Source organism: Sinocyclocheilus rhinocerous, unplaced genomic scaffold (assembly GCF_001515625.1).
Source record: "Sinocyclocheilus rhinocerous isolate Xijiao unplaced genomic scaffold, SAMN03320098_v1.1 scaffold106, whole genome shotgun sequence".
NCBI lineage: Eukaryota > Metazoa > Chordata > Actinopteri > Cypriniformes > Cyprinidae > Sinocyclocheilus > Sinocyclocheilus rhinocerous.
The window spans coordinates 1,684,042-1,696,558 of NW_015633181.1; the positions used below are offsets into that span (position 1 = coordinate 1,684,042).

Below are 12,517 nucleotides of genomic sequence, written 5' to 3' on the forward strand. Positions count from 1 at the left end.
ACTACAGCGAGAATAAAAGTTAGGCCTTCTTTCTTTGTGTGAACATTTGGGCGGTGTTATGCAAATCTTCCCACATAGTGATGTAGATATGTGGGGGCGTGTTAGAACGAGCCATTTTAGGTAGGCGTGGCTGACTCTTAACTTTTATAAAGAATACCTCTTTGGATTTGAGACTTTAGTCTTTGCAACTTTACAGATCTTCTTTATGCACCAAGAGCTTGTAACGCTGCAAAGAGAAAGGAAAAATTGAAATTGCATCATATGACCCCTTTAACTGTAGCGTGTTATTCAATGTTACATTTCAAGTTAATAGATTGTAAAAGTTATTCATTGCAGCTTCATCAGAACAAATGTGTAATTACAAATATATTCAAATAGCTGACATACAAGTTTCAATAGAAATGACTTTAAAGTATATTTTAGTTTACCTTAAATGCTTGTCAGCAGTGTTGGGGAAAGTTACTTTTAAAAGTAATGCATTACAATATTGCATTACTCCCTAAAAAAAGTAACTAATTACGTTACTTAGTTACTTTTTATGGAAAGTAATGCGTTATATTACTTTTGCGTTACTTTCGCGTTACTTTTTAAATATAAGCAGGGTAACTCGCATTACTTGTAATGAGTTACCCCCAACACTGCTTGTCAGTACATTCAGTAGTGCACTTCAACCATACTTCAAAGACAATAGAAGTAATTATGAAATTACATATAAAGATGCACTTAACTCCTACTTAAGTGGGTTAAAAAAGCACTCTAAATTTGAGCTAATTGCGTTTATTATAGATTTGAACTATAATATATTTACATGTAATTGCATGAAACATGCAATTAAGTGTCTGAAAACATTTAATGTTCACTTAAGTTTATTATTTTAAAGTAGATTATTTCTGTAATAAATGCTGTTTTTAAAAGTATGCTAAAATACTTCTTTTCCATACGTGAGGTATCCTTTGGCAATTCAATTCAAAAAAAGACAAGCGAAACTTTTGTTTTTGCAGGCACAGTGACGGCAGCCAACGCTAGTACGCTGAACGATGGCGCGGCGGCTCTCGTGCTCATGACAGCAGATGCTGCAAAGAGGCTCAACATCACACCGCTTGCAAAGATCGTTGGTGAGGCATTTCGCATCTGTTTAAAATTAAATTAAATGTTATGGTGTATTTTGTTCATTTGAACGATACTGTGGTGGTTTGAATGTGACAGTTTATGTAGGAAGGTTTTTTTGTTTGTTTTTCTTTTTACCCGAAAATGTATTTTTCTCATGTTTCATGAAGTTGTATTTATTAGTTTCTTTAGATGTAAGCCCATCCTCTATGTCTGATAGATCCACCTGAATTTTCTTGATGAACTTTACCATGATGTAGTGCTGTTGAAGATACTTTAATAATTTAATGTAAATTATTTAAATAAACTAGTTAAGCTTGTCAAACTATCCTTTTGATAAAGTAGTTAGCTACATGCTAAAAACAAAAGGTTACTAACTTTTTACTAAATGTTTTTCTGAAATTAATCCCGATGAATCCCACCTAACATTAAAGTTGTTAAATATACTTTTATATTACAATAATTTCACATTCAATCTTCAAATTAATGTAGAAATAACATAAGGACAGTATATTTTTAATATTTGTTTAATGGCATCTTTTTTATGACTGAAGGCAAGTATCACTGATACCGATACTACTGAAGTTTCTAGGAAATAGTTTTTTTCCCCCTAATATTTAACTATTGACTAGCCATTCAACATTACAGTATAATTGAGAGCTATCAATTTTAACATTTATTAGACTTTAAAATGTAACAAGTTCTAATTTAAGTGAACTTAAAACAATCTTCACATAAACTCATTATAATAAACGTCATATTTAGCTACTGTACCTGTGCCCTTCAGAAAGTAGGAAATATACAGAAATTGAATAAAGTTATCAAATACTAAATTCTAATTTAAATAAAGATTAATTCTTAAAGTTATTTCTTTTGTTCTTTGATTAACAGACATCACAGCAGCTGGGCTATTAGGTTATTTTAGCTGCTTTAAGAGCTGCTGCTGCTGCTGAACATGACGCGGATCTGACACATTATATTTTCTAAACTTCAGGTCATAAAATCTCTACTAATGAGCTGACGAGTTGAATCGGATGTGTTCGATGAGGGTGCTGGGGTGTTTTGAAAACCATTTCAGAGACATGTTCTTAAATGTGACTCATATAACAAATACTTGCATGCATGCTCAGTTTTAAGGCAGCTTTAATTGCCTTTTTGGTTACTTATTGACTTAAAGGGTTAGTTCACCCAAAAATGAAAATTAGTCCATAAATTACTCACCCTCAAGTCATCCTAGGTGTATATGACTTTCTTCTTTCAGACGAATCCAGTCGGAGGTATATTAAAAATTGTCTTTGAGATTTCAAGCTGTATCATGGCACTCAGCGGGTGTTGCATGCATCCATCCAAAAGAAGTTAAATAAAAAGCGAATTTTCATTTTTGGGTGAACTAACCCTTTAACTGACGACATAACTACGACATTGCATGCTCGTAGTTTCTTACGTGCTTTGATGTGAAATGATACAGTCTTCAGTGCGTACCAGCGTATTTGTGCGTGCAATTGAAGAGCACGCACCACGAGCACAATATAACGGCTGACAGGAAAAATAGGTGTTACAATAAGGTGTCATTTGTTAACATTAGTTAATGTATTAACCTACATGAACTAACAATGAGCAATACATTTGTTACAGTATTTATTAATCTTTGTTAATGTTATTTAATGAAAATACAGTTATTCATTGTTTGTTCATGTTAGTTCACAGTGCATTAACTAATGTTAACAAATACATCTTTTGATTTTAATAATGTATTAGTAAATGTTGAAATTAACATTAACTAAGATCTGTAAATGCTGTAGAAGAATTGTTCATGCTTAGTTCATGTTAACTAATAACTTCTGTTAACTAATGAACTTAATTATAGTGTTACCAAAATAGTTTTTTCTGACATATGGCCTGACGACATCTCATCTGACCGCAGTTCACTGTTGTTCTACTGAAGCTCCCTTGTCACCTGTACCTTTTCTGCACTCGTTTGACTAGCGTGCACTAGAGTGCGCAACTGTAAAGTTTCCCATTTGATGTGGTCGTAAAGACGTTCTGCATCTAAATAAACACAATTCTTGTCACGAAAAAAGAGACATAAGCAGCAGTTGTGAGTGGGGTGGCCCTAGCTCCGCCACTGCGTTAATTGCGTTAAATATTTTTATCGTGTTAAACTGAAAAATGAATCGCCTGCGTTAACGCACTAATTTTGACAGCACTAATATCAACATTATTCTTGAAAAAAAAAAAATTTCTTAAAAAATGTATATTCATGAATGTAAAATGTATATAGAAATAAATAGTAATTATATAGTTAAAAAAAATAATGATATATTTATTATAAAATGGTCTATTTTCAGAGTAATCAAAAACTATTTTTGGCTAATGCAGAAGCTTGGGGATACTTTGCAAATAACGTTACCTGAAGGGTGGTAATGTTTATTTATAGCATTTTTAAATGGTTACAGCACCGTTTTTGAAAAAAAAAAAAAAGTCTTGTTACTGGGAAAACTACACTATTTTGACTGAACAGTTGTATTACTGTCATGCTACTGAAAAATATAGTTGACTTGGTAGCTTTGCTACTTATAACTAGCTACTTGGATGTAGTTAGCTTCTCATTTATGGCTTGTTTTGTCAGAGAACTATCTTTGCTGGTTTCACATCTAGATCACCAATTTATCCTAATTCACAGCTTTTGCTGATGCTGCTGTTGCCCCCATCGATTTCCCTATCGCTCCAGCCTTTGCCGTCCCCAAGGTTAGCTGATGTTTATGTGTTTATTGCTAAGCGAAAGTGTTTTTGAAGTCGTTCAGTGTAGTAACATCTGTTTCGCGCAGGTCCTAAAAGCAGCCGGTGTGAAGAAAGAAGACATTGCTATGTGGGAGATCAATGAGGCCTTCAGTGTCGTGGTGCTGGCCAACATCAAGATGTTAGACATCGACCCCGACAAAGTCAATATCAACGGAGGAGCAGTTTCCCTCGGACATCCAATTGGGTAAATATATGCAACATCTTTCTCATGCATCACTGTTCACTATACTGACATACTGTAATTAGATTCGCACAATAATTAATGTGCTGGTTTTGCAATTTCTAGAATGTCAGGGGCGAGAATCGTAGGACACATGGTGCACAATCTGAAATCGGGACAGTACGGACTGGCCGGAATCTGCAATGGCGGAGGCGGCGCCTCCTCTATTCTGATCCAGAAATATTAGGACTTGCACAGAATGCGTGTAGGATTGGGTCCTTGTGCCAGATATATCTTCATGCCTACATTATTAATGTGAGGTCAGTCCTATTTTTAATTAAAATAGGAAACAAACTTGTGAATGGTCATACAGTACAGACTTCTCAAATAGTAGTATTCATACTGTGCTCTTGTTGCATATTTCGTTAAATGGTGTTCATTCTCAAAGTAATGGTTTAATAAAAGGGTTTAGAATGTAAAAATTTGTGTTTGCAATTAAATAGATTATTGGTTGTTTTTGTTGATGTTGAATGTGATGATTATACTCAGAAATAACACAATGCATTTCACCGGAATGAACACCAGATGGAGTGTGCTTTGAGCTCTGTTTGCTGATTGGCTAATGGACGCTTTTCACAGACTATAATGAAGCAATAATTAAAATCTTGAATCTAGTAAAGTTTTTTATATATATTTAATTTTTTTTTAAATGTAATGCACCATTATAACATTACACTTTATTTTACCCTGGCATTAAACTACAAACAAATTTTTTTTTTAATGCTTCAAGATTTTGTAAGTTGGAAAAAAAAATATTACGTTTGGAATGCTGAAAGCTGTAGGTATGAGTGGTAAAACCCAACAACAAAAAACAAAACAAAATTAATAATAATAACAGAATTCGGAATCAGTTCATTTTTATGATAGATCACTATTACCTATACAATAGCATTGGTTTAGCATCATTTTAAAATTACATTTTAAGTTCATATGTGCAATATCTCAAGTTTCATAATTAGATTTTGTTACTGATGTTCCTGGTTATTGTCAGATGAGTCCTTGAGGATCTTTTTTTTCTTTGGCAGAAGTTATGCTCATTTACGTACTTTATTTATTAAATTACCTGTTTTACTAGATAATTTGTTAAATAATGTTTTGCCAAAGGGGTCTTGTTAATTACAAAACACAATTAGATGCAAAATGTGTCAATGACATTAAAGAGATACTCCAATCAAAAATTAAACTTGTTATAAATGATTCACTTTCATGTCATTCCAAACTTATATGGCTGAGCACATTTAAATTACTTGCTGGTAATTAATCACCCTGATTAATCACTAAGAGTAGTAAACTCTTAAAAAAATTATTACTAAGTGAAAATTTTCCAAGTAAATTTGAACAGCTATTTTTCAGTCACTTCACCTCAAATATGCCTGTTAACTATTTAACACAAACGAGCTAACTTTGCCCCAGCTATTTTCTAGGTTGTAACCAGGATTTCAGCAAGTGAAAAGGAACATTTATTTCTTCCAGAGAACTTGACGGAGACTCTTTTCCGGGTCTGTATAAATAATCCAACACCTTGACCGAAAACAAACTCCGGCTCCACCTCCAGACGCCACTCTTATCACGTCACATAACACCATATGTTGATTTTACTGAGTACACGGAGAATGTTTATCAAGTTCTAATTTTCAGTTTCTTCCTTCTATTTGTCATTGAAATGTTATTGTTCTTTAGTCTAAGAGACAGACGTGCGAGTCAAATATTAACAGGATCTTGTGAGAGCACTTGTAACGTCATGGATGTCAAAGTATTGGCTCATTGACTTAGTTACTGAATAACAGCAGGGCTGAGACTGAACCCTGTGCGAGAGCGGAGTTTGGAAAACCACACATTTTCATAGTGCAGATGATCTTTACAGCTTGTTTTTCATGTGGAAATTGTATGTGTCAGGAAATTGAACAGGAAGTCCAGTTACATCTTGTAACAGATTAAACCTTCATCATATAAAGCCTATAAAGTTTTATAGCTTTTAGCTGTTCAGGTGATTCTTGGTAATGTACGAAATGATTTAAATAATAACTTACAGTTGACTGTTCATATTTATTTCCTCTCCATATTTGTTCATATATGACATTGAAATATGTTCATGTATTACTTTGAAGCTTTAGCTGAAAAGAAAGGCACACTTGTGTAACATAAGATTTAGTTTTCTCGGATACACAGAAAGTTAAAAGGTCTGCAAAGGTTGCATCTGTTGACACACATGGGGGATAGTGTTTGATTTGCTGTGTGCTGTAACTTAAAGGGGTATTTAAAGGAATAGTACAACTAATAATTAATATTTGTCATTTGTCATTTTGCCAAAAAAGTTGAAAAGAGACATTAAAAGTACAATAACAGTAGTCCATATGATTCATACATTACATTTCAAGTCTTCTGAAATCATACAATAGATTTATGAGAGGGAAAGACTAAAATATGTCATTATTTACTCATTCTTGTCTGCTGCTGCTCTCAAATTTTTGTCATATATATATTCCAATTATAGTTAAGTAAAACGGAAACTAAAACAAATATTTATATATATATATATATATATATATATATATATATTTATCCTTAAAGATAAATAAAATATTGAGGGGAAATAAAACCTACTACAAATGATAAAAACAAAATTACTTTTAAATAAAATTAAAATTAAATCGTAAAATAAAAAACTGGTTCAAAATATTATTATTATTAAATATGAATAAAACCTATATGGCATATCAGTGATACTATAATAACACTGGTGCATCAACACTACCAAATATGTTTGATTCTCATGTCTTGTAATATATTGTGATGTGCCAAATTTCTCTTCTGCAAGTGAAAGGGAACATTTAGTGCACTTGCAGAATGCAAATTACCTGCATGCTTCATTTGTTCAAATTAGATTTGAGCTATGAATGGAAGGTTTTCAGTGTATAACAACTAAACTTTTGGTTAAATTCTCACACAGCTATCATATGACTTCAGAAGACTTGAACCATAGCATTCAAATCACAGAGACTGAAGTTAAGGAACTTGTTGATGTTCTGTTTTGAGAAAAAGGGAAGTTGAAAATGTACGTTTGCATTTGCAAGCCTAGAAAACTTCTTTTTAAAAATATCAAAAACAGATGTAATTTCTTATATTGCAGTTATACCCCGTTCAAAATGTTGTGAAATGAAGTGAGCAACAAGGAAGCGCCTTTGAGAGGAAGAATATTTTCCTTTTTTTTTTCGTTTTATTGACACAACTTGTTTGCTTGGTAATTTACAATGCAAAGTTGCGTCATCTTTGTTAGAGAAATGTAAGACCAGGTTGTCATTGAAAAGAAAAACAATGGAATGCTCTGAGTAATAAACTCTTAGTTCTGGTCACCAGGTGATATTTTATAATTGCATTCACCTGATTGGTGAGTGTTTTAGCTGGTTTACTAAGCAAAGGTGTGGCGTTGGCTGCTCATTACATACATAGAGAGTGGACAGAGAGTCCGCTAACACTCAAACACAAGGAGAACCCAGGTGAGTTTTACTATATAATTATAATTTGTATGACATTATGTATCATTTCATACAGACCTGTTGCTATTTCTGAGACTAATGTATGCTTTGCTGTATGTTCACTCAGCAGATCTTAGTTTGAGCTTGAAGTTCAAGTGTTTTTTGGATTGAATTTTACAGTTCAAACAAAGCCAAAGGCAAACGATGCAGACGACAGATACGGTAATGACATAACATAGTTGTTTTTTCTTTTCTTATCTCCTATCTGAACATCCTCTTCTTCCACATTTGGATCTTTTAGTCCCCGTTGTCTTTTGATTGTCATTGATTTTATGGAACAATACAGACACTGTCACTCAACAGATATATTTGTAAAGCATTAACTATCCTGAGGACAAACCAAGCACTTAATGAATGATTCATCAGAAAGGTCATTTGATCTTTTAAAATGCAAAGGCAGTTAGATTTGAATTCATGAAAAATACTGATGATAACATTAGACACAATGGTTAATGGCATGATTTAAGTTTTTTCCTTGTGAGTTTCTGTTTTGCCTGTGGCAGCAATTTGCTATTTTACGCATCATTTCCATAAGGAACTAATTTCTGAATAAGCTACAGGGAACTTTACTATTGTACCTGAGAAATGTATGCATACAATAACAATGAAACCAAAATAGACTTTCTTTATTCAGAAGGGAAACCAACAACAATAATAATTATATATATGTATATATATGTATGTGTGTGTGTGTGTATATATATATATATATATATATATAGTATATGTGTGTGTGTGTATTCCATATATATATCTACAGTATATGTGTGTGTGTGTATTCCCTGCCACAAAATGTAACACTAATTTATTAATAATAGTAATAATAGGTTGTATTTTGTTTTTATCATGGTATATAATATTCTGCAATTAATGTAGTTGATATTATATTATCATTGAATATTACTTAGCTCCTGTCTCAAAAAATATATTTTTTATTTTTTTATTCTTTCATTCATTCATTTTGTGGAGGTATCAATATAATATTTAATTTCAATTAATCTATACTGGACATTTAGACTTAAGTGCATGAAATCTGAAATAAGATAATTGTTTATTCTTTTTTACCAGTGTTGTAAGATATAAGCAAGTGCAGCTCATTTCCTGTCTCTACTGCAAGTAAAATGTTGATCAGATGAAATATTGAATTACTGTTAAGACGTGTTAAGTGCCTCAGTTAATCATTTATTACATATAATATAATAATGTTGTTAAAAGTAGTAAATAGTGCGTATTATTGTTCAAATAAGGAACAATGTTTATTTAATAGGTATGTATTTCCTGGAACAGTCTGCACATTGTTGCTGTTAGTGATATTGTAATTGTTAATATGGACACAGTAGACTAAAGTAACTTCTTGATGAATATTTTTCTAGTTTGATATCATTTTCAGTCTGATTTGTCACATTATCGAACCTGAGAAGCTGACAAAAACCTAATTTCTTTCAGACTTACGACAACGTTTCTCACGTGAACCATGGTTTCCAACATGAAGAGCAGCGGCCCCCTCCATATGCACCTTCTTCTGGAATAAACCCGCCTTTACCTCAGTACCCCGGTTCCCAGAATTCCGCTCCACCATACTTTTCAGAGAGATACTCGCCTGCTCAGAGCCTGCATCAGTATACGCCTCACACAGCACCTGTAAACACACACCACACGGTCACACCTGGACTCTACCTTGACGTTAATCCGGTTCACAAAGGTATTTAATGCTTAGTTCACCCAAAAATGAAAATTCTGTCATCATTTACACGTCCTCGAGTTGTTCTAAGCTTGTATGGATTTCTTTCTTGTGTTGAACACAAAAGAAGATATTTTGAAGAATGTGGGTACCCGAACAGTTTCTGGTACCCATTGACTTCCATAGTTTTTTTTTTTTCGCCATACTGTTGAAGCCAATGTGGACCAACAACCCTCTAGCTACCCACATTCTTCAAAATATCTTCTTTTGTGTTCAACACATGAATAAAAAATTCTTACAAGTTTGGGTGAACTATCCCTTTAACCTCTTTTAGTCATTTTTATGTTCTAAATTTAGATTCTTATGAGCTTTGATTTTCCAACAGCTTCCAGGAGAAAAAAATGGCCATTTATCCTTTGCATAGTCATCACCCTACTGGTTGTTGCTGGGGTAATAGCTGCGGTGCTTTGGTTTTATGGTAAGAAAGCCACACACTGGATATCCTACTATATATCTACCCAGTTATTTCTTGCTCTGATGTCCTCTGTCTACTCCAACAGGTGGGTTTGATTGTTTGCAAGGGCGTCGCTGTAAAACAGATAACAAATGTGTCAGCTTCTCGCAGCGGTGTGACGGCGTGCAGGACTGTCCATCGGGAGACGATGAAACTCATTGCTGTAAGAATCCCTTACGCATATGGTCTGACATGATGAACCGATCCCATTCAAAGATCTTTACTGTACTTTTTTTTGTAGTTCGTCTGTATGGATCTAATTCCCTTCTTCAGATGTACTCACATGTGACCCAAAAATGGGAGAATGTGTGTTTAGATGGATGGAATGACAACCTCGGAATGCAAGCATGTGAGGAGATGGGATACGAGAGGTAATGTCAGAGGAGGTCTGCTACTACTACTGTATAATGAACTTTACAAAAGATTTCTGTTTTAAATAAATGCTGTTCTTTTAAACTTTCTATTCATCAAAGAATCCTGAAATGCTGTAGTTGCCACAAAAAATATTAAGCAGCACAACTGTTAGTAACTGTAATAATAATAATATGAGCACCAAATCAACATTTTAGAATGATTTCTGAAGGATCATGTGACACTGAAGATGCTGTAAAATAATGCTGAAAATTCAGCTTTGCCATCAAAGGAAAATGTAATACAGAATGGGTTTTGAATGAGATGATTTGTAATATGTGCTGTGTGTTTGTGTGTGGTTTATCTCTCAGGAACACTTATGTGGGTTATGAGGAGATTTACTCTAGAGCATCGTCTGACTACATGCTGGTGAAGACGGATTCTCCCAGCTCTTTCAATCTGACAAGTTTTCTCAGTAAAAGGTGCGTCACAGACTGTTTATACAGAATTTTCCAGTTCTTCACATCTAAAATGTTTAGGTTTTTGCATATTGGTTATGTTATTGCAGTTAAAATTAATTATTGGTTAGTCATGTTTTCCCCCTATAATCAGCTTGTTTAAAAACTCTTCTTTTTATATTTCTTTTATGATAATTCAGTTCAGACTGTCCATCTAACAAAGTAGTGGCACTCAAATGTATAGGTAAGATAATAGTTGCATCTCTTTATTTTTTATTATTACTTCTTGTGTGTGTGTGTGTGTGTGTGTGTGTTCTTTTTTGTTGTGAAATAAAATATATATATTTTGTATGAACAAACATGTTAAAAGTAGTTTATATAAAACTAAAATAAACTTTAAATATTAGGTATAATAATAATATACAGTAAGAAAAACTAAAGCATAATATGAGAAAAACATAATCGAAAATTTGAAATGCCTTGGCTACTAAATGAAATAAGTACTGAAGTAACTGAAATAGAATAAAATAAAGTTAAATAAAAAATAAAAATGACAAAAGCACATCACAGCATTAATATAACTAAAATGAAATGAAAACTGAAACTACAAAAAGAAAAGCAAATTCAAAATATTATTAAATACTATAAAAGTGCATATATAATACAATAACACTGATCCCAATGTACAAATTTGTCATCATCTTTTACTCACTCTCATGTGAATGATGACGATTTTCATTTTTAGGTGAACCATCCTTTTAAATATTATAATTATTATTATAAAGTATTAATATGAAGTGTAGCTTGTAGCTAGGAAAGCTACATTTTCACATACACTGATACTGATTATTGAATTCTGTTGTAGATTGTGGACGGAACAACGGGAGACGAATCGTGGGAGGAACCACTGTGAACTCAAAGGGGGTGTGGCCATGGCAGGTCAGCCTGCAAATTTCCGGAAACCATTTGTGTGGCGGGTCTGTCATTACACCTTACTGGATCATCACTGCAGCTCACTGTGTTTATGAGTAAGTACTCTCATTTAGTCCAGTCTCATTTGACAAGTTATGACGAACTCTAATAAATGACAAAACTGGTGTAGGTTTTCCAGTGCAAGGGATTGGACTGTGTATGCTGGATATCTGACTCGTGCTGAGATGCGGTCGGCCACTGGCAATTCTGTAAGCCGAATCGTCATGCACAACTTTGACCCGAGGACCAACGAAAATGACATTGCCCTGATGAAGCTAAACCGTCCACTCACAATTACATGTAAGACTGAATTTCACATTTCCCCCCAGTCAATAAGAAAATTTCATGATAATTTGATAATACTGACACAATAAATGAAATCAAAGTGTTTTTGTTTCACACACTGTTATTTTAGTATTATTTACAGTATATACTATTATAGTGTTTATTAATATTTTAAATTAGCTTTTATGTTTATATTTTCAGTTTTCATTTTTATTGAAGTGTAAGCTTTAGTAATTCTGTTATGTGTTTTTGTCATTTGAATTAGTTAAAAAAAAAAATTCTAGGTTTTTTATTTTCAATTTAATTTTTAGTTAGTTGGAAAGGCAACATTTCTGTATTTTTATTGAATAATTATTTATGTATTTAATATTTATAAATTAATATTTTTTATTTAAGATTTGATTTCAGCCTTATTTCTGTTAACAAAAATGATTTTTAAAGGGATAGTTCACCCAAAAATGAAAATGTGATGTTTATCTGCTTACCCCCAGGGCATCCAAGATGTAGGTGACTTTGTTTCTTCAGTAGAACACAAACAAAGATTTTTAACTCAAACCGTTGCAGTCTGTCAGTCTTATAATGGAAGTGAAT

At 33.0% G+C, this 12,517-nt stretch overlaps 2 protein-coding genes across 3 annotated transcripts in view; both read left to right on the plus strand.

The window, feature by feature from the left end:
- LOC107743429 (acetyl-CoA acetyltransferase, mitochondrial-like) overlaps positions 1 to 4,810 on the plus strand; it is a 9,373-nt gene extending 4,563 nt beyond the window's left edge. Inside the window, exons 9-12 of the mRNA XM_016556658.1 lie at positions 1,002 to 1,115; positions 3,791 to 3,855; positions 3,936 to 4,093; positions 4,196 to 4,810. Of these exons, the coding sequence (XP_016412144.1) occupies positions 1,002 to 1,115; positions 3,791 to 3,855; positions 3,936 to 4,093; positions 4,196 to 4,316 (458 nt within the window). The 3' untranslated portion in view covers positions 4,317 to 4,810. The remainder of the gene's footprint in view (positions 1 to 1,001; positions 1,116 to 3,790; positions 3,856 to 3,935; positions 4,094 to 4,195) is intronic.
- Positions 4,811 to 7,348: 2,538 nt separating this feature from the next.
- LOC107743484 (transmembrane protease serine 2-like) overlaps positions 7,349 to 12,517 on the plus strand; it is a 9,828-nt gene continuing 4,659 nt past the window's right edge. The window contains exons 1-10 of one of the 2 annotated variants that reach the window (XM_016556706.1): positions 7,349 to 7,626; positions 7,733 to 7,827; positions 9,112 to 9,367; positions 9,732 to 9,824; positions 9,907 to 10,023; positions 10,102 to 10,231; positions 10,583 to 10,693; positions 10,870 to 10,913; positions 11,535 to 11,697; positions 11,772 to 11,941. In XM_016556706.1, the coding sequence (XP_016412192.1) occupies positions 7,810 to 7,827; positions 9,112 to 9,367; positions 9,732 to 9,824; positions 9,907 to 10,023; positions 10,102 to 10,231; positions 10,583 to 10,693; positions 10,870 to 10,913; positions 11,535 to 11,697; positions 11,772 to 11,941 (1,102 nt within the window). In that variant the 5' untranslated portion in view covers positions 7,349 to 7,626; positions 7,733 to 7,809. The remainder of the gene's footprint in view (positions 7,627 to 7,732; positions 7,828 to 9,111; positions 9,368 to 9,731; positions 9,825 to 9,906; positions 10,024 to 10,101; positions 10,232 to 10,582; positions 10,694 to 10,869; positions 10,914 to 11,534; positions 11,698 to 11,771; positions 11,942 to 12,517) is intronic. The other variant, XM_016556707.1, reaches the window with a different exon arrangement.